The sequence below is a fragment of the Girardinichthys multiradiatus genome, chromosome 2, assembly GCF_021462225.1.
Source record: "Girardinichthys multiradiatus isolate DD_20200921_A chromosome 2, DD_fGirMul_XY1, whole genome shotgun sequence".
NCBI lineage: Eukaryota > Metazoa > Chordata > Actinopteri > Cyprinodontiformes > Goodeidae > Girardinichthys > Girardinichthys multiradiatus.
This window is the reverse complement of record NC_061795.1, coordinates 19610125-19634969: the sequence shown is the minus strand read 5'-3', so window position 1 is coordinate 19634969 and position 24845 is coordinate 19610125. Positions and strand designations below refer to the sequence as shown.

At 39.9% G+C, this 24845-nt stretch overlaps 1 protein-coding gene across 1 annotated transcript in view; it reads left to right on the top strand.

Moving 5' to 3' along the window:
• LOC124877994 (PDZ domain-containing RING finger protein 4-like) overlaps window positions 1-24845 on the top strand; it is a 98023-nt gene that overhangs the window by 46066 nt on the left and 27112 nt on the right. Inside the window, exons 2-3 of the mRNA XM_047381708.1 lie at window positions 15482-15735; window positions 21216-21318. Coding sequence (XP_047237664.1) covers window positions 15482-15735; window positions 21216-21318 — 357 coding nt within the window. The remainder of the gene's footprint in view (window positions 1-15481; window positions 15736-21215; window positions 21319-24845) is intronic.

The window sequence follows — 24845 nt, the reverse complement described above, 5'->3', positions numbered from 1 at the left end:
TGCAAGTGTAAATGTTTTAATTCAAATAAACCCTGCATTTATCATTAACCTTGAACTGGCTAATTAAATCCCTCCCAACTCTCAAAGTCAAGTTCAGAATGTCGCTGTAGAATCTCATAAAACAGATAAAATAAGACATTTAGTACATCTGACATCCAAGCATTATCTCTGATCAAGTAATTTTGTGCTGAAGTGATTATAAGTATAAGAGGAGCTAAACCTGGAGCAGAAGCAGCATTCCATCAAGAAGACTGAATCTTTGGAGTAAGGCCCATAAGAACACAAGAAGTCCCTTCCTTCAACCCTAAATGACAGATGACTCAATTTAAGTGAGTTTACTTGTTTACAGTATTCATGTATTTGATGGACTGGCAACCTGTCCACGGTGTACCCTCCCTCTAACCCATAGACCATTGGAGACAGTCACCAGCTCCCCCGCAACTCTGGACGGAACTAGTGGGTATAGAAAATGGATGAATGGATCGATAGTTGTGTGATCCATAAATGTGGCATTTTTTGAAGAACAGCCAGTAGAAATCCATTATTGAAAGAAAGCCATGAGCTGTATATGGGAAACAGCAATCATTTGGAAGGAGGTCTGGTCAGATGAGAAGAAAACATTTTAACTTTGTGCAAAAGACTATGTTGATGCAAAAAAACAACACTGCACATCAATTTGAACACAACATTCCCACAGTGAAACAGTATCATACTGTAAGGATGCTATAGTTAAACAGTGGTAAACAACATAAAAAACAAACCAACATCTGGAGCTGTTGTCACAGGGAGAGAGTCTACAATGGTATTCCAATCTGCAGCTTGGTGCACAGTGACACTTGGCAGAGGGCAGTAGGGCGTAAAATGGTCCATTAAATCTGGTCAAAGCAGATGGGAAGATAGATGGAGCAAAATACAGGGTGATCCTGGTAGAAAACCTGCCAGAACCTGCAAAATAATTGTGTTCCACCTTTGAGCCAGATGATGACCCTGACCATATAATCAGAGCTACCTTAGAATCAGGGCCATTCAATTAGATCAAGACATATTCATGTATTAGGATGGTCCACCCTATCTCTAAGGGAGTGCCCGGCCACCCTACGGAGGAAGCTCATTTCCGCCACTTGTATCCGGGATCTCGTTCTTTCGGTCATGACCCAAAGTTCATGGCCATAGGTGAGGCTAGGAACGTAGACCGACCCGTAAATCGAGAGCTTTGCTTGTCGGCTCAGCTCTCTCTTCACCACCTTAGAGATAGGGTGAGGAGCTCGGCCATCCGGGAGGGGCTCGGAGTAGAGCCGCTACTCCTCCACATCTAAAGGAGCCAGTTGAGGTGGCTCGGGCATCTATACCGGATGCCTCCTGGACGCCTTCCTCGGGAGGTGTTCCAGGCACGTCCCACCGGGAGGAGGCCCAGGGGGCGGCCCAGGACACGCTGGAGGGACTATGTCTCTCGGCTGGCCTGGGAACGCCTTGGGCTCCGCCTGGAGGAGCTGGGGAGGTGTCTGGGGAGAGGGACGTCTGGGCGTCTCTGCTGAGTCTGCTGCCCCCGCGACCCGGTCCCAGATAAAGCGGAAGACGACGAGTACGAGTACGAGTAGGATGGTCCAGTCAAAGTCCATACCTAAATCCTATTGAGAATACTTGGTAAAACGTGACATTTGATGTATACAGATGCTCTCTATATTTATTTTGACTGAGCTTGAGTATATTGCGCACAAAACCTTAGTTTCTAGATGTGCAAAGCTGAATATATACCCCAAGTCCCGCTTGATATGCACGAGACAGTTTTTAGGTTTTTATTTGTGAAAAGATTTGAAAAACAAGAGCCCTTTTTTTGTCCACTTAACAATGTAGATGAAATACATCCAAGTTTGTGATTCAAATGTGATAAAATGCGCAGTGGTGTGAATAAAAGCCACTGTAGGTCACATAGACAAGCACTGTAGTTAAGATACTGGACATAAACGGAAAAAATGTGCCTTGCCCGGCCATCTTGTCAACAATAGCATTTTCATACAGTCCACGTTGACCGACTTAATAACCATCCTCTTTATCAGGTCATATTCATTAACACATGTCAGTTTGTTAATACTCACCCTCTGAAAACTTAGCACTTAGATGATCTAGTAGATTGCCCCTTAGATCATTACGAGGACATTAGCAGTTAATTTCCCCTTTCATTGGTGAAACTGTTTCTGATGAAATGAGGAGCTGGAATACAAAAGATGACGAGCATAAAAAGTGAACCATTGACAATTGTGCAAAACAAAATCCTTGGTGTTCTTGGTTTTAAGGCTTGCCTGTCCAAACACTTGCTACAAACAGAAACTTGTTAATGCAGGACCACTTTGTGTCTATGGGTGAGAGATTTATAAGACACAAGAACAACAGGTAATAGAGCAAGCCGATCTACAATTATTTTATGACAATTATACCTAAAAATGTTAATTATGTACACAAAAATTGGCCAGCAGTGCATTCATGAAAGGACTCTTTCTACAGAGCCTCTGCTGCTGAACAAAACACTGCCAGGAAAGCTAACGTGTGGATCTCCTCTGCCTTTGTCCTCCTAAAATAGCCATCCTTGTACTGAACGATCACAGCAAGAGATTGGATAATAAACACACATAAAGAGGCGTCCAATGAATTTCAGAGCATACTGGGAGGGGTGATACACTTTGTGCGAGTTGTGCAATAAAGGGAGTACTCCACACAAGATTGGTGCTCAAAGAGGAAAATTGGCAGAATTCATCAAATGTTCTGTGGGCATTAAACCTCTGCAGCGGCACGTCGGGCCTTTAATGTAGAAGATAGCCCAGGGGGCCTTGTGGGGTGTGTTTTATGTGGTTGGAGGGGTTAAAGGAGGCCTGTGCATTGGTTTATGTAGAGATGTTGAGGTGATTTTCAGATTTCCCCGGTGGCATCCCCGCACTCTTTTTCAGTTTCATGTCACTGGAGCGTTGCTGGAGTCACTGGGACAGTAACTGTGACTGTCGAGGAGTGATTTATGCAACCATAAGGGCTGTACTGTAGCAGACCTCAGCCCGTATTTTATACTGACACTTATTATTGAAATGAGACATTTGGGTGTAAAGAGTAACTCAATCCATTCTTTTACTGAGTGTATGAGGTACAAGTCATGTTCACGTTGAATCTAATCTCTCACATTCAGAAAGTCCTTCAGGAGTATTTAATTCTATTTCTCATCTAAATAATCTTGTTTTTGTCTGTATATAGCTTTCACAGATGAAAATGCTAATTCATTTTCACACGCTGAAAGCAGAATTACAGTAGGCTGACGCGGTTCTTCAATCAGATTCCAGATAGATAGCAGTAAACTGAAGTTCTGTAAGCAAAATTGTTGTACTCTCCTCTAAACACCATGTTGTAAATGATTTATGCCCTTTTTAATGATTAGTTGAACATTTTTATTGGCATTAAAACAATCAAACCCTTCTTATAATTGATTAACTTTTTGGATGTTTGCACTGGTATTTTAATGGTTTGTCTTTGGTAATGAGACGTTGGAAGGCCTTCTTGTCATCACCCTAATCTTTAGGTCCCTCCACAGATTCTCTATCAGATTTATGTCGGGACTCTGGATGGGCTACTCCTAATATAACATGGAACTGTATACTTTTAACAATTATCTAATTTATATTGTTCTACACCACATAATCCCATTAAAATAAATTAATCTTTGAGGTTGGAATATGATTACTTTTGCCATTTGTTCAGTTGAACATGATAACTAACCTGCTATGGAAAATAAACCAATTGCATCTGAAATTCTCAAATGACAATTCCCCACTTATGTAATTTATTTTTTACATCTTTTACTGGTACAACTAAACGAGAGCGCATGAACTGGTTCTGGCGTCCCTTCATTTGCTTCCCGTTCAGTTCTGAATCCATTTAAAAATTCTTCTATTCCTTTTTAAGTCTCTTAACAGTCTTCATCCTACTTATTTGTCTGAGCTGCTTCAACCTTATATGTCTTCACATGCTTTTAGATTATGTTCTTAGATGTTTTTGGCAGTCCTGAAAACAGTTTATAAAACCAGAGGAGACAAGGCATTTGAAGGCTCCTAAATTGTTGAATGAGCTGCCACTGAATGTCAGGCAGGCTCCTTTCCTTCCCTTTCCCTTAAAAGTAATAAAAAAAAAAAAAAAATCTCTTTGGCTTTTAACCCAGAGTGAGCTAGCATCACTGTCTTAATGTTATACTTTTTCGATGTATCTGTTGTATTTTCTTATATTAGTCTTATTGTTTTATTCCTGTTCCGCCATATATTTTTGTAAACGACATTGGTCAGCTGTCATGCTGTTTTTAAATGCTTCAGAAATAAAGTGGTATGGTATGGTAATTATGATAAATTGATGTACATAAAAGTACAGAAGATTTAAAGATGTATGGGGAGGGGGGTATTTTTGTGCTAAAGAAGATAGAAGAAGAAATCAAGTTAAACAAAAAAAAAAAAGATGTTCACCCTCTTCATCCCAGTGATAAATACAGCACAGTTTGCTTGCCTCAACATCTGTTTGTTCGATATGCATCACAGTTAGTAGTTGTACTGCTATGATCCCCAAGAAAGTCTGACCCGAGTTTTAATTGGTTTGAAAAAGATGAAAAATATTTGGTTTCTGTTGAGGTTCATGGCTCATACAGAATATTGGAGTGTAAGCTGCAGGCATACTGAAATATGCTGTTTGCTTGGAAATACTATCAGAAAGAATTAATATTAAGAACACAGAACACAGTTTTTTTTAACAACCACTGTCTGTTCACCAAAGTAATAAAAAAGCATGCAGCCAAGTAACATTGATAATGAATTTAAAATTATCTTTTAATCTTTTCTAATGATATTGTTGATATTCTTTAGGTTTAGAGGTCTGTCAAGGAGCTGTGTTTTTTAACTAACAGTGAAAGACAAATATTAAACAGCTGGTCTTTTCTGTATCTCTCTATAAAAGATTTGTTTCCATTGTATAATATTGATAATTATTAATTTAACTTTATAATACTATTACACAAAAGCTGCCATCTCATGGCTCTTTATTTAACAAAGATGTTCAGCTGAAATTGGCTAATGAAACAATCCGATTCTGACCAAATTTTGTTTACATCAATCCCTTTCATTCAAGTATCTTGTTGATAAATTCTTGTGTTTTGGAGAGAGGTTGTTAGTGTTTATACCATATACAAGTTCAGAGCTTGCTGTTTGAGAAGACCAGTGTGAGAATTCAATCCTCCATCTATTGTTCTATAATGAAACACGTCATATAACAATAATTGACAGAGACTGAGAGCAGTTTGGCTATTAATTCCTCATAATCATGTGGTGCCCTGATGTGGTAATGTTGATCAAACGTTTATTAACTTTATTATTTAGTTATTCATAACCTTAATAAGTAAATGGTGATAATAATAGCAAATATTGCATTCACGTAGAGTGGCAGGAGAAAATAACAGAGTACAAGTCTGTATCTTGCAGGACAAGCAGCATAGGTATTTAGGTAGCTTAATTTTACGTCATGGTCTCAAATTACAAGCTTTATAAAATATATACAGTACAGGCCAAACGTTTGGACACACCTTCTCATTCAAAGAGTTTTCTTTATTTTCATGACTATGAATATTGTAGCTTCACACTAAAGGCATCAAAACTATGAATTAACACATGTGGAATTATATACTGAACAAAAAGGTGAAACAATCGAAAATATGTCTTATATTCTAGGTTCTTCAAAGTAGCCACCTTTTGCTTTGATTACTGCTCCACACACTCTTGGCATTCTGTTGATGTGCTTCAAGAGGTAGTCACCTGAAATGGTTTTCACTTCACAGGTGTGCCCTGTCAGGTTTAATAAGTGGGATTTCAAGCCTTATAAATGGGGTTGGGACCATCAGTTGTGTTGAGCAGGAGGTGAATACAGTACACAGCTGATAGTCCTACTGAATAGACTGTTAGAATTTGATTATGGCAAGAAAAAAGCAGCTAAGTAAAGAAAAACGAGTGGCCATCATTACTTTAAGAAATGAATGTCAGTCAATCCGAACAATTGGGAAAACTTTGAAAGTGTCCCCAAGTGCAGTCGCAAAAACCATCAAGCGCTACAAAGAAACTGGCTCACATGAGGACCGTCCCAGGAAAGGAAGACCAAGAGTCCCCTCTGCTGTGGACGATAAGTTCATCCGAGTCATCAGCCTCAGAAATCGCAGGTTAACAGCAGCTTAGATTAGAGAACAGGTCAATGCCACACAGAGTTCTAGCAGCAGACACATCTCTAGAACAACTGTTAAGAGGAGACTGTGTGAATCCGGCCTTCATGGTAAAATAGCTGCTAGGAAACCACTGCTGAGGACAGGCAACAAGCAGAAGAGACTTGTTTGGGCTAAAGAACACAAGGAATGGACATTAGACCAGTAGAAATCTGTGCTTTGGTCTGATGAGTCCAAGTTTGAGATCTTTGGTTCCAACCACCGTGTCTTTGTGCGGCGCAGAAGAGGTGAACGGATGGACTCTACATGCCTGGTTCCCACCGTGAAGCATGGAGGAGGAGGTGTGATGGTGTGGGGGTGCTTTGCTGGTGACACTGTTGGGGATTTATTCAAAATTGAAGGCATACTGAACCAGCATGGCTACCACAGCATCTTGCAGCAGCATGCTATTCCATCCGGTTTGCATTTAGTTGGACCATCATTTATTCTTCAACAGGACAATGATCCCAAACACACTTCCAGGCTGTGTAAGGGCTATTTGACCAAGAAGGAGAGTGATGGGTTGCTGCACCAGATGACCTGGCCTCCACAGTCACCGGACCTGAACCCAATCGAGATGGTTTGGGGTGAGCTGGACCGCAGAGTGAAGGCAAAAGGGCCAACAAGTGCTAAGCATCTCTGGGAACTCCTTCAAGACTGTTGGAAAACCATTTCAGGTGACTACCTCTTGAAGCTCATCAACAGAATGCCAAGAGTGTGTGGAGCAGTAATCAAAGCAAAATGTGGCTACTTTGAAGAACCTAGAATATAAGACATACTTTCAGTTCTTTCACACTTTTTTGTTCAGTATATAATTCCACATGTGTTAATTCATAGTTTTGATGCCTTCAGTGTGAAGCTACAATATTCATAGTCATGAAAATAAAGAAAACTCTTTGAATGAGAAGGTGTGTCCAAACTTTTGGTCTGTACTGTATATATATAAACTAACCCTACCTTTAAAAGATAAGTCTGATAACAAAAGGATCTGCCTCCCATTCTACTTTTAGGAACTCTAGGAAGCACCAGTAAACCTGTTTGAAACTTATGGAACAATAACATATTTTTTATAAGATGAGGTTTGACTATTCAGAGGTTTATATTTATGAAGAGGAAATTTAAATTTCACTCTGGATTTAACAGAGAGCCAAAAAACAGAAGATAAAATTGAGGAAATATGTTTTTTTATTATCAGATCTCTCCCTCTGCAGAATATTGGATAAGATGAAAGTAAAAGCCCTCACAAAAATCCAGTTTAACCCCTGTTAAAACTCTCCTCTTTCAAAAAAGCAACATTATGTTTGTGTTCATTAGCTCTCAGGTTCACCCCAGGTATTCTAAAGCATACACAAACACACGCACCTTGACAGAAGCTAAAAGCAATTTCTACTTTAAAATAGTTTTTTTCACCATTTAGACACAGTGATGATTATGGTTACTGAGTCTGATATCACGTGAATCCATTTTAAGAGTGAATTTTAAGATTGTACTATTTACTTTCTCACAAAGTGTACATATTTTATCAACATGGAAGATTATCCAAGATGAGAGATGGTATTGAGTCCATGCTTAATCATCCTGTGGCAAAGAGTTTCTTGAGGAGCTGTGCTCACTGGTCAGAAAAAGATGTAATTTTTGAGATTCCATCCTGCTGGTCACCTCCAGGCTGATCAAGCTTAAGATCTCTCAATTCTGGTCATCTGGTTTTTGACAGTCCATCTCTATTTTGGATTTTGCATTTCTATGTAAAACAATTGCAAACCTACACACATGGCAGAGGTTAGCAGACATCAACAACTGGGAAAATAGCTCACCAAACAAGGACACAAATGAAAACCTGGCTTGACTTAATTAACAAGAGGAAAGAAAGTGAAGGGAAAAAATGCAACCCTAAGACCCTGACATCATCTGTCATAACTCCAACTAGTCCATCTGAGGGCTCCTCACGGCTGAGCAGACCCTAACAGTGAGGGGTCATGTTGCATTTTCCCAAAAGATGAGCTGGATCAGGATTTTAACTGGCAGCTGTAAGCTCAGCGTTCCTGGGGCTGGATGACCTACATATTTAACTTTCTCCATCTGCTTGTACACACTTGCATCTCTGCAGGATGCCACTCAAACCAGCAGGTGACAGTGCTCAGCAGATACAGCAGGCTGTCTGTAACAGAGGTTTACCACCTGTACACAACACTCAAGGCTGAAAAAAGACAAACATAAGGTGCTGCTAAAGTCCTGATCACATCATAAACTTTAAATTCAAAGACAAAAACAATTCATTAAGATTCATAGGGCTACATGCAAACCACAAAGTTATAGCATGCATTTATTTCAGGGGCATAGAGCTAATGGACTATTAGTGTCTACTGCCTGAGGCTGGCTTTCTCTCTTTGCAGAGGAAGTAAATTAATCACTTCTATCTGTGATCCCCTGGATGCTGCCGGCGGTGTCTTTCCCCTCTGCCACAAAAAAGCAGTCTGAGCAGCATCAGATGTGGCTGAAGTTGTCATGTTAACAGATAAACGGACTGCACTTTCCAACCACCATCACTACGTTCTGCCCCCCGGTCACTGGCGATATTGATAGGAAGGCAGCGGTTGATGAGACAGCAGCAATGATAAAGGAGGAACCTGAAGAAAGGCACAAACCTGCTTCATGTTTGTTCCACTGTGCTTGTCTTCTTACCTGGAGGATAAATGATAAGATGGAACTGAGGAGAGAGCATCGCCAGAACCGTGTTTGGCTGTAGGCAACAGCAGCCTCAGAGAATGAGCACGTTGATTGGAAAAGAAAGTGATTTTTGCCAAAGTTAGGTCTGTAGTTTAGCAACAGCTCAGAACATCCTTAACTTTTGTTAGACATTTACCAGAGTCAACACTCACTTCTCATCTGTCACAATGACCCAATTTTTTTTGTTTTTTTGTTTTTTGGCAAAGAAAATTGAGAAAACTGAGAAATTCAATTGAGGAAACAGAAAAAAAGTGCATTGAATCTTCTGTGACTCTCTGCTAAGCTGGTTTACTGCATTTGTTGTTGGGACGCTGGTGCTCGTCTCGGGGGCTTCGAATGAAAACACATTTCTCTCCTGGCAACAGCTGCTGCATATCCCCGTGCAAACAGCCAGCAGATGTGTCTTGATCCAGCATTCCCATCCCAGCATTCTATTTCCTTCCAACTTCACATTTACCTGATCAACTGCCTTCCCAATCGTTGAACAAGTGATCTCTCTTGAGTAAATGCCATTGTTGGGTTCCAGAGCGATAAGATAATTCATATTGACTCAGTGCAGATGGAGCAGTTAGGGACATGAAGCAGCTATGAGGCTGCTTTTGGATCTTCTGAAGGCTGCAGCTGCTAAATAATTTGTTGCAAATGATTTTGTTAGCCAGAATGTTTTCATGAATCCAAAATGTCTTTCCATATTTGTTTTCACAATGGTATTTTGTGTTTTTGGAACCTTTCTGCCATTTCAGAGGGATAATTAAGCATATTTGAAATGAGGGTCTGCCAAATGCAATGTACTATTTTTGTGTTGATGAGCTACTTCAATGCTGTGCTTCCTCTTTTACTCAGGCTTTAGAGTTTTTACAAACTGCTTTTAATACAGTTTACTCACGTCTGCAGGTACTTAAAGGCAGACAAAACAAAATTCTTGGTCAGTCATCAGTCAGTCTGTCATTTTCTACCGCTTCTTCCATAGTGGGTTGCGGTGAAGCTGGTGCCTATCTCCAACAGTCTATGGACGGGAGGCAGGGTACACCCTGGATAGGTCGCCAGTCCATCGCAGGGCAACACAGACACACAGAGGACAAACAACCACGCACACACCCATTCACGCCTAAGGGCAATTTAGAGAAATCAATTAGCCTAATATTCATGTTTTTGGACGGTGGGAGGAAGCTGGAGTACCCACGCATGCACGGGGAGAACATGCAAACTCAATGCAGGCTGCGAGGAGTTTGCATACCAAAATTCATAGTCAGTCAGTCATTTTCTACCGCTTATTCCATAGTGGGTCGCGGGGGAGCTGGTGCCTATCTCCAGCAGTCAAAGGGCGAGATGCAGGGTACACCCTGGACAGGTCGCCAGTCCGTCGCAGGGCAACACACAAACAACCACGCACACACTCATTCATACACCTAAGGGCAATTTAGAGTTACCAATTAACCTAACAGGCATGTCTTTGGACTGTGGGAGGAAGCCAGTGTACCCGGTGAGAACCCACACATGCACGGGGAGAACATGCAAACTCTATGCAGAAAGACCCCAGGCTGGGAATCAAACCCAGGACATTCTTGCTGCAAGGCAACAGTGCAACCAACTGCGCCACCATGCAGCCCAAAATTCAAAGTATTTTCTTAAGTGTTTGAATAACTACGTTTGCCTAAGGAAAACCAATAGTCTGTCTTCAGTTATAGATACTTGGGTCTTATTCTAAATCAAGTTGTATCTTTTAAAGCACACCTTGCTAATTTGGTCCACAGACTGAGGGTAAAGCTTGGCTTCTGCTACTTTAACAAATCCTGCTTCTACCACAGGGCCCATAAACCCCTTGTGTCAACTGCTGTTTGACTTGATTATGGTGTTCTTTATATGAGTGCCTCAACCAAATGTCTGCAGTTTTCGAATACAGTGTATCAGTGTGCTTTAATGCTTATTTCATGTTGTACTTGCCTCAGTCTTCGTTGTGATTTGTATGCTAAGGCTGAGCAGTTTTGTTTGAGAACTCAAAGCGGTGCTCACAGGATGGCCCTGATTTGAAAGGTTCTTGGGGAGACCAGGATTCAGTTTTGCTGCCCATCTGGAGTACTCTGCAAACTTAACTCAAAATATCTGAGCTAATCTCACTGGAAAAGTTTCGTTCCAATAAAACAATTATTTAAACAGTGCCTGTGTTTTTAGCAATCTATTATTAGGAGTTATTTAATTATTGACTAATTTATTTACTGTTTTAATACATTGGTTGTAATTTTCTCTTTTGTATATGAATATTATGTTATAGTAAAGGTGTTTGCTAAAACCGTTTTTGGGGAGTAGTGTAATACGACAAATCTCCCCGTTCGGTCTATATCCCTCTGTGATTGGCCGTTAGGAGAGTTAGACAGCAAGTAAGACATAAAAGAGCTTATAATCTCACTTCAAAATTTATAAACTATTCTTTTGACAGATGGCGTATTAATAATGGGGAAAACAGCAAGTAGAAAGAAAGAATTTAGCAAAAACAAAAACCTGACTTGATGATGTGTTTTGCAGAGCTAAAATCAGATCTCCCCTATGAACCTGACTTTAAATTTGAAGCCATCATCCTTCCCATCTGTGAGACATTTTTACATATCCTGACAGCTTCCCTAGGTTTATTGCATTCAAGGGGGCAAAGCAAAGATGGCAAAGTCCATCATGCAGGACTTAAGACTACTTAATATTCCTATTTTTATTTGGGATTACTTGTTCCATCTGGCTTCGATGAAATGAGTACATAAAGAAACAAAACAATCCTCTTCCTTCTCCTCTTCTCCTTTACATATTTGCTGGTTTTATTGTGGCTGTCAAGTACGATTCTGGAGCAGTGTGGCTTGGAGGAGGAGGAGACTAGACCGGACAGTCAGTACCAGAGGGAGAGCTGGGAAATGTGATCATTTTTCTTGGAATCTGTCAAACGCCATAGGCTACCTCATTTGTCTGCTCCGACTCCTTTGTTTCCACCAGGCTAGCTGTTGTAGGATTACGCTGTGGAGCAGGAGACACAAACACAAAGAAAGAAAGAAGGAAAAAAGGACAGTCAAAGCTAATTATTATAATGTTCCATGTAACTTTAATGCACTACTGAAGTCTAAAATAAATGTTGCAGTTTTAAAACCTGCTGATTCGCCAGAAAATAAAGCAGAATGAAAGCAAATGAGAAAAGGAGGGGCTAAGGAAGGCTATGCAACTACACCTTTTGTTTTATTTTTTTTCTCCAAAAAGCTCTGCAGTTCCACTGGAGTGCTGTTGACCCAGTTTATCTCCCACCCAGGTGATTAATGCAACTTCACGGCAAACAAAGGTCACCTCGGGATGCGATGGAGCAGGTCAGACATAACTAGAGCTAAAGGAGGTTTACATGAGCACTGTTACAGCTCAGAAAATAAAATGTCCCTAGTAGAGCCTCACTTAGTCTCAGGGGATACGAGTGGAGTATTGAAAGAAAAACAGGAAAAGATGTGCACAATGTACATATCAACACTCAAAGCGCTGTACACTACAGCCACTTCCCCCAGTCACACTCACAAACACGCATACATTCATACGCCAATACACAGATCGATAGGGAACTTGTGATTAAATGCCTTGTCCATGGGTACAATGACATGTGACAGGAGGAAGGTGGAATCGTACCCACAGCTTTTAGATTGCAAGATAACAACTCTTCCCACTGAGTCAGTCTCCCCCAGTAGACACCTCTTGAGTATTTCCAACTAGCCAGCTTGACTCCTGTGTCCCATCCTGTTTTACCAAACTGCATGCTGGCTGAATCACTGTTGTGTCTCCAATCCCACATATGAATTCCAGCTCCACCATTAAGGAATAAAAAATTTACATTGCAGGCTCCTGTTAACGGCTCATAAACAGTTCTGCATGTGCTTCTGCTTCTGGTTGGAAATGTAGTCCAACAATTTCGCTGATTTCTGTGAATTCATAATTGTTCAAGGATCACAGTTACCAGCTCAACACTACGACAGTCAGGCTTTGAGACCAGTGAGTCACTGGAGATCCAGCTTTATGAAGTATAAACCACAAGAAACATGTTAAACCAAACTGTATCTTGTCTGGTATGTTATCATTTAAAGACATCGTTAGTTCTTTTCTCTTTTTTTAAAACGAACTCATAGCTCTGGCCGGACGTCTGTCTGTCTGTCTGTCTGTCTGTCTGTCTGTCTGTCTGTCTAATTAAACAAACAAAATTTTCTGGGCTTACAAACTGAAAAAAGGGTTTTCTGATGATTTTATGAACTTCAAAAGTGAAACTTCTTAGTCTGCATTTCCACAACTGTACTACACATATTTACTAATCAAACTTAGTTTTAAAAATATTTTTTTCTTGTATCTTAAAGTTTATTTAGCCCATTGTGTCATTTTTTTTCTGGCCTAGGTCTGTTTTGCTATTCTCTTCCAATCAGTTTCAGCTGTGAGAACACACTTAGAGCTTAAAGGTTCCCACTGCGAGGTGTCCATGTGATGGTCTAAAAAGTCCAGATACACTTCTCTGCAAAATAGGATGGATAGACCTTAAACAGATCAGATCTTAATAATTTTTTACCTTTGATAAGGGGCTGCACGGTTGCCTTGCGTGCAAGAAGGTCCCAGGTTCGAGTTCCGGCCAGGGGTCGTTCTGCATGCAGTTTGCATGTTCTCCGGCTTCCTCCCACAGTCCAAAAACATGACTGTTAGGTTAATTGGTCTCTCTACATTGCCCTTAGGCATGAATGACTGTGTTTCCCTGCAATGGACTGGCGACCTGTCCAGGGTGTACCCCGCCTCCCGCCTAAAGACTGCTGAAGATAGGCACCAGCTTCGCCATGACCCACTATGGAAGAAGCGGTAGAAAATGACTGACTGACTGGCCTTTGATAGATATATAAAAAGCAAATGGGTAATAAAATGTTTATTGTCATTGGTAATAGATCTTAATGCTGAAAGGCAACAGTGCTAATAACTATTCCACCATACATCTCTACATCAAACCTTATTCTCATAAAATGTTAGCATTTTTTTTCAGCTCCCAAGGAAAATTAGTAGACTGCATGTTAAGTTGGAAATGTTGGTCAGTCAAAACATAATAATTTAATACCATTAATAAACTTGAAGCAGGGCGCTGGTGGCTCAGTTAGAGGAGCACACGCACCATCTGTGGAGGCTGTAGTCCTCAATGCAGATGTCCTGGTTTAGGGTCCGAGACAGGGCCATTTGCTTCATGTCTTCCCCTTTTCTCTACACCCTCTTTCCTGTCTGATTACTGTACAATAAAGGCCAGTAGCACCAAAAAAATCTTAAAAGAAAAAATCAATAAACATGAAGAAATGTTAATAAATCCATGATAGTAGCGTTTTTAAAAACCTAATCCTAAACTGGTCATGGTCAGAAATGATCTAATCTAATATGTGGAGTTGGCCGGTTTTTGGGATTAATCAGAAAACATCTGAAACAGTTCCTGTTGAGCTGGAATCTAGGGATCATTTATGCCAGGATGTTTTAAAACATACTTTATACCTTGCTGAGCCATTTCTCACTGGGTTTAAATCCCTCAGATGTGTTTTTGTGATGGGCATGAACAAATGATTAGTTGTGGAATTTCTTAAGTCTAAAATACACAAAGCTCCCCTGCTGGTTTCTGTGTCAGTAGCTCTCGACTGTGAATTTAGGTCAGTTTGTTCTAGTGAGATGATGTATTTTTGTTTCTGCTAAAATGATGCATTTTAAAGAGATTTTCAATCCTTGCCCCAAAGCAGTGCTGATTATGACTTTTTGCAGCTGTGCCCTCTTTCTTCATGTAACGCATGTGAATGTAAATAGTTTCTTTAGCTGTTTTTTTTTTTTTTTTTTTTACCGTTCTTCACCTTGCTTTGTGAGGAAAATGCTTTGCTCTGAAGGCACATTTAAATCAACCACCATTTATAATTATGCTGCCTTTGACTTACTTTTTTTTGGTTATCTAAATTATAATCTCTGCTTTCAGCAATTCTTCTAAAGCAAACTCTCCCGAGGTATTCCAGATTTAAGGTTTCGCCTTCAGAGAAATTTCTGGGCTAAATGAAGCTATGATTTTCTTTATGTGAGCCAGCTGCAGCACAAATGGTTTTCATTCTGACTGAAAATCCTGTTCATTTTGTGGAGATGAGGGTGAAGATGGAATGAGTGAACAGAAGCCATTTGGGCTTTGATCTAATCTTCTGATAATGTTGCATCAAACTCTGTTTTGTATGTGTCTTGAATTGGTGCAGATTTCTCTTTGATTGTCTGTTGAGAAGACTTTAAAGGGATTAAAAAAGGGAGACTGATTATTCTATCTGAATGCATCTACGCACACCGCAAATGTAAAGTTGTAGTCAAGAAAACTGTTGAAGCAATGTTTCAATCACACATGACAAAAGTTGAATCCAACCATTTCTGTGGCAATTCAGTCAAAATAAAACTGTTTGAATACTGTAGTTAAGATGTGTGTGATCTTTTATCCGCCATTTTCAGGTCAACGGGAAGGAGTTGTCCAAATCCAGCCATGAGGAGAGTGTGGAGGCCTTCCGAGCTGCCAAGGACCCCGTCGTGGTGCAGGTCATCAGGCGTACCCACAGCGGCCACCCCCACGGCCCCCCTCAGGAAATCCATGTGGTGGACGTGTGCACTCAGACCGACATCACCTTTGAACACATCATGGCACTGGCAAAGCTCCAGCCTTCGACCCCTCCTGTGCCTGACGTCTGTCCTTTCCTGCTGTCTGACAGGTATGTACAATACAGACCTTGTTTTATTTAACAGTCCCTTGCAAAAGAATTAATAGCTCTTGAATTTTTTTTTTCAGATCTTATCACCTTAGAAGTACATATTTCAATGAATGGAAAATTGACTTTGATGTTATATGTCAAAAGTAGGTCATAACTGTAAAATGGAAGGAAAAGAATATGTAGTTTTTCCACATTTTTTACTAATAAAAAATACAAAAGGTAGGGCATGAATCTTTACTCATCCCGATTTACTCTAATACCCCGAAGAAAAATCCAGAGATATTAGTTGTCTTTAGACACGATCTAATTGGTAAATTAAGTTCACCTGTGGGTAATGTAATGTCTGTATCAATACACTCAGACCTCAGAAGTTTGTTAGAGAACAGTAGCGCATGAGTACATCATCACGAAGACCAAGGAAACCGGCACGCAGGTCAGGGATCCAGTAGTGGAGAAGTTTAAAGCAGGATTAGGTTATACAGGTCCTTCTCAAAATATTAGCATATTGTGATAAAGTTCATTATTTTCCATTATGTCATAATGAAAATTTAACATTCATATATTTTAGAGTCATTGCACACTAACTGAAATATTTCAGGTCTTTTATTGTCTTAATACGGATGATTTTGGCATACAGCTCATGAAAACCCAAAATTCCTATCTCACAAAATTAGCATATTTCATCCAACCAATAAAATAAAAGTGTTTTTAATACAAAAAACGTCAACCTTCAAATAATCATGTGCAGTTATGCACTCAATACTTGGTCGGGAATCCTTTTGCAGAAATGACTGCTTCAATGCGGCGTGGCATGGAGGCAATCAGCCTGTGGCACTGCTGAGGTCTTATGGAGGCCCAGGATGCTTCGATAGCGGCCTTTAGCTCATCCAGAGTGTTGGGTCTTGAGTCTCTCAACGTTCTCTTCACAATATCCTACAGATTCTCTATGGGGTTCAGGTCAGGAGAGTTGGCAGGCCAATTGAGCACAGTGATACCATGGTCAGTAAACCATTTACCAGTGGTTTTGGCACTGTGAGCAGGTGCCAGGTCGTGCTGAAAAATGAAATCTTCATCTCCATAAAGCTTTTCAGCAGATGGAAGCATGAAGTGCTCCAAAATCTCCTGATAGCTAGCTGCATTGACCCTGCCCTTGATAAAACACAGTGGACCAACACCAGCAGCTGACACGGCACCCCAGACCATCACTGACTGTGGGTACTTGACACTGGACTTCTGGCATTTTGGCATTTCCTTCTCCCCAGTCTTCCTCCAGACTCTGGCACCTTGATTTCCGAATGACATGCAGAATTTGCTTTCATCCGAAAAAAGTACTTTGGACCACTGAGCAACAGTCCAGTGCTGCTTCTCTGTAGCCCAAGTCTGGGGAATGCGGCACCTGTAGCCCATTTCCTGCACACGCCTGTGCACGGTGGCTCTGGATGTTTCTACTCCAGACTCAGTCCACTGCTTCCGCAGGTCCCCCAAGGTCTGGAATCGGCCCTTCTCCACAATCTTCCTCAGGGTCCGGTCACCTCTTCTCGTTGTGCAGCGTTTTCTGCCACACTCTTTCCTTCCCACAGACTTCCCACTGAGGTGTCTTGATACAGCACTCTGGGAACAGCCTATTCGTTCAGAAATGTCTTTCTGTGTCTTACCCTCTTGCTTGAGGGTGTCAATAGTGGCCTTCTGGACAGCAGTCAGGTCGGCAGTCTTACCCATGATTGGGGTTTTGAGTGATGAACCAGGCTGGGAGTTTTAAAGGCCTCAGGAATTTTTTGCAGGTGTTTAGAGTTAACTCATGGATTCAGATGATTAGGTTCATAGCTCGTTTAGAGACCCTTTTAATGATATGCTAATTTTGTGAGATAGGAATTTTGGGTTTTCATGAGCTGTATGCCAAAATCATCCATATTAAGACAATAAAAGACCTGAAATATTTCAGTTAGTGTGCAATGAATCTAAAATATATGAATGTTAAATTTTCATCATGACATTATGGAAAATAATGAACTTTATCACAATATGCTAATATTTTGAGAAGGACCTGTATGCCACTTAAACTAAGTAGCAGTAATGGACTGGCACCTATATTAAACTTTCTGGCTGAAATTAAAACCTGGATGTAGTAACATTTCCTAAACTTTAATAAAAAGAAGTCTGAAGTCATCTGGTTTGGAAAATCTAATTCTCCCACCCCCAGTGCATCTGACGTTCTCAGTCCTTTAACTGCTTGCATTCACTCTGTAGCGAGGAATTTGGGTGTTTGGATAGCTCTCTTAAGTTGGACAAACAGATAAGTACTATCATTAAGTCAAGCTTTTAAGGATCTCGAGAAGGATTTTCATGCTTTTATCACCTCTTATCTGGACTATTGTCACTCTATATGCGTCGGGCTAGATCAATTCAATTCACTTTTATTGTCCCTGGTTTTGACCAAGTGAAGCTGCACTAAACATAGATACAGATACAGGTGCAATTCAACAATCAAATATCAACAATAAAAGACAGTTTGAAATTAAACTTAAAACATGAAAGTCAACATTAGAAAAATACATGAATTGTAAACAACAATTTAAAAGATTAAAAATAGATGGCCACCTGCATACTAAACCTGTCTAAATCCTACTGTGTTGTTAGAGCCAGTTATAACACTGAGAAGAGAGGTTTAAATACCTGCCCCACCCTTGTTCTGCATTTTTGATGACAAGGGGACAAATGACTTATATAAGATTTGCTATGAATCAGAAAAAGGCGGACCCAAGATTCAGCCAGACACAGTACTGAAAGTTTAAAAGGTTTATTCAGCCACAGGAAAACGTCACACAGGTAACACTCCTCACAGCTTCCAGGAATCACTGCTTTTGTCTTGAGTGGAACTTGAAACTCAGAGGGGAAACCTCAGTGGGTGGCAGGCGGTGATCTCCACACCACAGGTAAGAAGTGACTCCAGGCTGAATAATCCGAGGGCTAGGCTGGCTCAATAATCCAAGGACAGAAACAGGGTCAACGATCGGAACAAGAGGCGTCAGGCAAGGGGCAGGCAGAGGCATAAACCAGATGCAGGAAACAGGGTCGCAAAAACCAAAATCCAAACAGTCCGACAGGGAGCAGGCAGAGGCATAAATCCAAAAGGCAAGGCAAGGTCAAGAACAATGATCAAACAGGAAGGAACGCTGGATATCTACTCACAGGATGGCTTTCAAAAATCTGGCACCGTCTGCTTGTCAGAGTCAGTATATATCAGGGAAGACACAGGTGCTTGGCATTCCACAGATTGCACTGCACAGCCGCAGCCACCAGGTGGATCTAATCTGCTGATTGCATCCAGGGAGACAGGGTAGAGCAGACGTGCCAGAATCATAACAAGATTTTGCCAGCATGAATCTCTTGCCTGAAGGATGCAGATCATCATCATAATGGAGAACATGGGTTGGGTCAACCAGGATTTTTGGTGCAGTTTTCAGCACTAATTCTTCAAATAGTGGTCTGATAATCTTACTCTCAGATCATTTTTGTGGCTGTTTTAATTACATAGGAGTGCTTATTTTTTAGTGGCACAGACATACCAAGCCTGTATGCTGAACCATAATAAGCTCTCCATAACTGCCTCGTAGAAGAGAAACATGTCCTTTTTTGTATCAAAATTATAGTTAATGTCATCGCTGTTATCTTCATTCATCAAGTATACATCTTAGGCAACACTCTCTCTTCTTAAATGTGGTTAAGGATTGTTTATAGTACAAAATCTTTATTTAGAACAATATTTATATGTTCAGATATTAAATTCATAATTTAGGTATAGAGGAATAATATTTTATTAATTACTTCAAAGTGCATTTGGTACTTTCATCACCACTTACTCTACTGAAGAGATCAGTAGATGTGATCATCCATTTTTACATTATTGATTACATGATTTTTAAGAAGACAAATCTGATTTTAAAAGTCATCAATGTTTTACCTTTTAATTCTCAATTCTATGCTATTATGCATTAATTTATCCACAAGTTTGTGGTTGTAAAATGTGAAAAACGTTGAGGAGTTTAGACATTGAAAGCATCAGTTCTGATCAAATATCAAATAGAAAGTAAGTTTTTCATTTACTCAAAGTCGTTTGTCTTTCTTTTGGTACTTGTGAAATAAAAGCTTAGCAAAGGAAAATGGATTTTAAGTATGAACTGTAGGATTTTCCTCACAAACAACAAGGAACTGGTTCATTATTCTGTCCTTGTAATTTGAGTTTATTTTTGGTTTACCTCACAGGAGCAGAACGCTGTGAAAAAGAAACTTTAAGCATAAAGGAATATCTAGGTTTCCTCTCCAGGGAGCGTTACAATACAATAGCAGAGGAAGACTGGGAAATTACAATGTAATCTTCATCAAGCTTAGAGGATAATTAATTCCAAGCACAATAAACTTCTTAAAACATGGGTGTGTGTCATAATTTGAAATTTGGAACTTTGTTAAATATCCAGAGATAAAAGCCCAGATGGATTCTCCATCTGTGTAAAAGATCAATAAAATTCAGCAACATGGTCAGTGCTGTATACTACCAATAAACTAGTAGACATGACCCAATCAAAAAACATGGATTTATGCACATATCATAAAACCAGAATTCCCCAGAGGAGCATTCAGCCGTAACTGGAGCTGGTTCAATTTGGACTCAGGTAAGGTTTACAGGGTGATTAAAGGCCAATTAAAAAAATAGGCAACTAAATGCAACAGCCGAAGGCTAAATCCAAACTTAATCAATGTGTCCCATAAATTAACATTTTCTTTCTCATCTTCTGAGCTCCGGTGCATCATCCAATAAACAGCAAACTTTATAGATTTTATAGACAGATATAAATAGTTGGCATCATATGTTGAGGCTAGATTGTCAAACTGTAATTGTATTTTTCACACCTTCTCCAACTGCCACGTAGGAACATTATTTAGCAGGAAAAACATTTGCAGGTTTTAACTTAATAAACAGGCCGGCATATTTAAATGGACACATCATTTGCATTTTTTAACAATTTATTTTTTGTCATGTTTATCTACAGTGATTATCCTGTGTGGCGCCAAAGCTGCCACACATTTAGTTAGACCCCCACAATAGAGTTTTGTTCAGTGACTGAAGGAGGGATAGTAGAATTACACCGTAGAGTCTGGGGGAGCAGGGTTGTCTGTCAAAAGCATGAAGTAAATTACAGTGTGGATATGCTGTTATTAACACAAGGCTGTACTTTTATCATGTTCTATGACTGCAGGAAAAGCCTTTCACTGATCTTTTATTCTTCATTTTACAGCTGAGACAAAAGCGACAAAATGTTGTCACTTTGAGATTTTGAGTTTGAGAAATGTCTTGAAAGAAAATAAAAGAAAATGATCCCACTAGTTTTCAAATCTCAACCTTTCTCTGTCTTTTTGTCTCTCTCTCTCTCTCTCTGTCTGTCTTACACCCTCTTTCTTTATGTCCCTTTCTGTCCTGACAGCTGTCATTCTCTTCATACAATGGACCAAGATTACTATGAAGGTACCGACTACCTCTCCCCTGTCGCAGCTGATGGAGAGAGAACAGAGGAGTTTGAGTACGAGGTAGGAACTAAAATCTGATGTGACAGCTAAAGATTGTTCTGGGATTTTTTAAAGGTACTAAGTCACATTTGCAAACACATACTTGCAAAAGTATTTAAACTGCTTGAACTTTTTTTTACACTTTTCTGTATTAAAATCATTAACTTTAGTGGTTTGTATTTCTATATTATGTGACAGAAATACAGGGGTTGGACAATGAAACTGAAACACCTGGTTTTAGACCACAATAATTTATTAGTATGGTGTAGGGCCTCCTTTTGCGGTCAATACAGCGTCAATTCGTCTTGGGAATGACATATACAAGTCCTGCACTGTGGTCAGAGGGATTTTAAGCCATTCTTCTTGCAGGATAGTGGCCAGGTCACTACGTGATACTGGTGGAGGAAAACGTTTCCTGACTCGCTCCTCCAAAACACCCCAAAGTGGCTCAATAATATTTAGATCTGGTGACTGTGCAGGCCATGGGAGATGTTCAACTTCACTTTCATGTTCATCAAACCAATCTTTCACCAGTCTTGTTGTGTGTATTGGTGCATTGTCATCCTGATAAACGGCACCGCCTTCAGGGTACAATGTTTGAACCATTGGATGCACATGGTCTTCAAGAATGGTTCGGTAGTCCTTGGCAGGGATGCACCCATCTAGCACAAGTATTGGGCCAAGGAAGTGCCATGATATGGCAGCCCAAACCATCACTGATCCACCCCCATGCTTCACTCTGGGCATGCAACAGTCTGGGTGGTACGCTTCTTTGGGGCTTCTCCACACCGTAACTCTCCTGGATGTGGGGAAAACAGTAAAGGTGGACTCATCAGAGAACAATACATGTTTCACATTGTCCACAGCCCAAGATTTGCACTCCTTGCAACATTGAAACTGACGTTTGGCATTGGCATGAGTGACCAAAGGTTTGGCTATAGCAGCCCGGCCGTGTATATTGACCCTGTGGAGCTCCTGACGGACGGTTCTGGTGGAAACAGGAGAGTTGAGGTGCACATTTAATTCTGCCGTGATTTGGGCAGCCATGGTTTTATGTTTTTTGGATACAATCCGGGTTAGCACCTGAACATCCCTTTCAGACAGCTTCCTCTTGCGTCCACAGTTAATCCTGTTGGATGTGGTTCGTCCTTCTTGGTGGTATGCTGACATTACCCTGGATACCGTGGCACTTGATACATCACAAAGACTTGCTGTCTTGGTCACCGATGCGCCAGCAAGATGTGCACCAACAATTTGTCCTCTTTTGAACTCTGGTATGTCACCCATAATGTTGTGTGCATTTCAATATTTTGAGCAAAACTGTGCTCTTACCCTGCTAATTGAACCTTCACACTCTGCTCTTACTGGTGCAATGTGCAATCAATGAAGACTGGCTACCAGGCTGGTCCAATTTAGCCATGAAACCTCCCACACTAAAATGGCAGGTGTTTCAGGTTCACTGTCCAACCCCTGTAGATTAGTTATAAACAGAATCATTTTGTTCAGAAAAAGGAAAGTATAGCCTATCTTTGTAGCACCTGGTGGTCTGACACAAAAACTATGGATACTTGGCCTCTTGTCACCCGTTTTGCAGCATCAAGTAGTGAAAGTTGAAAAATTAATTTGTAAAACTCAGTCAGATTGAATGAAGAGAATTTGTAAGCATTAATTTTCAAGTCTGGCCACAGAAACACAGTTAGATGTAGTTCTGGACTTTGGCTGGTCCTCTCTAGCAATTTAACGTGCTTTGATCAAAACCGGGGGTCTGAAAGCTGTTGTCTTAGAGCTCCCGTGGCACTTTGAACCTTCCACAATGGTTTTTTATAACTTTGGCTAAAAATGATGAAAAACTCACTAATGCTAAAATAATTTGCAGATTTGAGCAGTTTTCAGGTTTTTATGGAATAATTGCATTGAATTTCCACAACAGAAACACAAGTACCACTAATATGTCTTGATCTATTTTTCCTTTCAGTAGGTTGGAAACTATGTGCTTTTTTCATGTAATTTCCAACAAATATCAACATCCCATAGAATAAAATGAAACATTATTAGTTTGTTTTCTGCCACACAAACTAGTATGTTGGCTAGAAAGTTCATTTTTGCTATCATCTGGCCAGAATACCTTCTTCCACATTTATGCTACATGGCTTGTTGACGAAAACACAAGGGACAATTTGGTTATAAAAAGTCCTGTTTTCAGTTTTGGATGATACTGTACCTAAGTGTTGTGATTATGAATATGAATATATTATTTAATATTTCATATTAATACAGACTTTGGTCTGTTAAGGGTTGTCCTGTGAATACCAGGCCTATAAGGCGGTAGTATTAGGACAAAATTGAAAGGGATGAGCCAAGCTCTGGCATTATTGAATAGCAAAACTCTGCACACACACAATGAATTCACACAATTTCTTACTACAAGAATTTATTAACAAAAATAAGTCAACTCAAAGTCAAACATATTTCAATCAACAAACTCTTTACTATGCTAAAACAACCCAACTAAACAACCAAGCAAAATGAAGAAAGAAGGAAGTCTATGTACAATATAAACAAGTGAATCAAAGAGTGATGCAATATTACCATGCAATGTTTATGTTTGAGAACTAAGGATTATCTTGAAGAATCTGGAAATAAAGTTAAGTTAGTCTTGGAACTAACTTAGGCAATAATTGGTATACCTTCAGACAACCATTCACAATGCAAGATCAGATAAATCATTATTTTCATAAAATAACATTTTAAAGAATGATTTAATGAATAAAACCAATCTTCTGGACAACTAATTCTCAATGGTGTTTAATTAGCTGCCTTTATTTATTAAAATGATAATTAAAGAAATATGATTAAAGAAATAATAAAATAATATTTAAGGAAACATTGTTTTAAATAAAAAACAAACCTTTTGGATAAATGGGTCTTAATGGTGTTTAGTTATCATGTTTAGTAAAATAATATTTAGAGGAATATTATTCCCTAGATTGTAAACTAACAACCTTTCTGGGTAAATGATCTTCAGCTGACTCATAAAGCTGAAGATCATTTACTTAGTCGTTTCTTAGCCGTTAGCGGTTGGAGCTAACAATAGAAGCTCATAGCTTGTTATCAGAATCAAGCACATGCCTATAAAATACCACAAATAAAAGGGTTGAAATGCATAAGTGTGGACAGCGCGTTATGGCTGATCTTCTTTGTTTAAAAACCACCCTTTAAATAAAGTTTGTCTGAACTTTAAAAGCACAACACGGAACACGTCATTAACTGTGTTTCTCAACACAAACAAAAACAGATGTCATTAAATGAACATTATTTAGATTATTTAACTCTAAACTAATCTTCTCTGCCCAAACACTACCTCTTGCGTGAACCGTGCTGAGGAGAAGTTGTCCTGGGCGTTGAAGGAAACAAAGAGTTAGCTTGCAGCTAACCTCTGTAGCTGTGGGGAAGGGCTTTTAGCTGGCCCAGCCAAACCGTACAACAAAGGCACGTTCCGCTCCCTGAGTGGCCGCGATTCGACGGGGTAGCTCTCGGTACCTGGACGT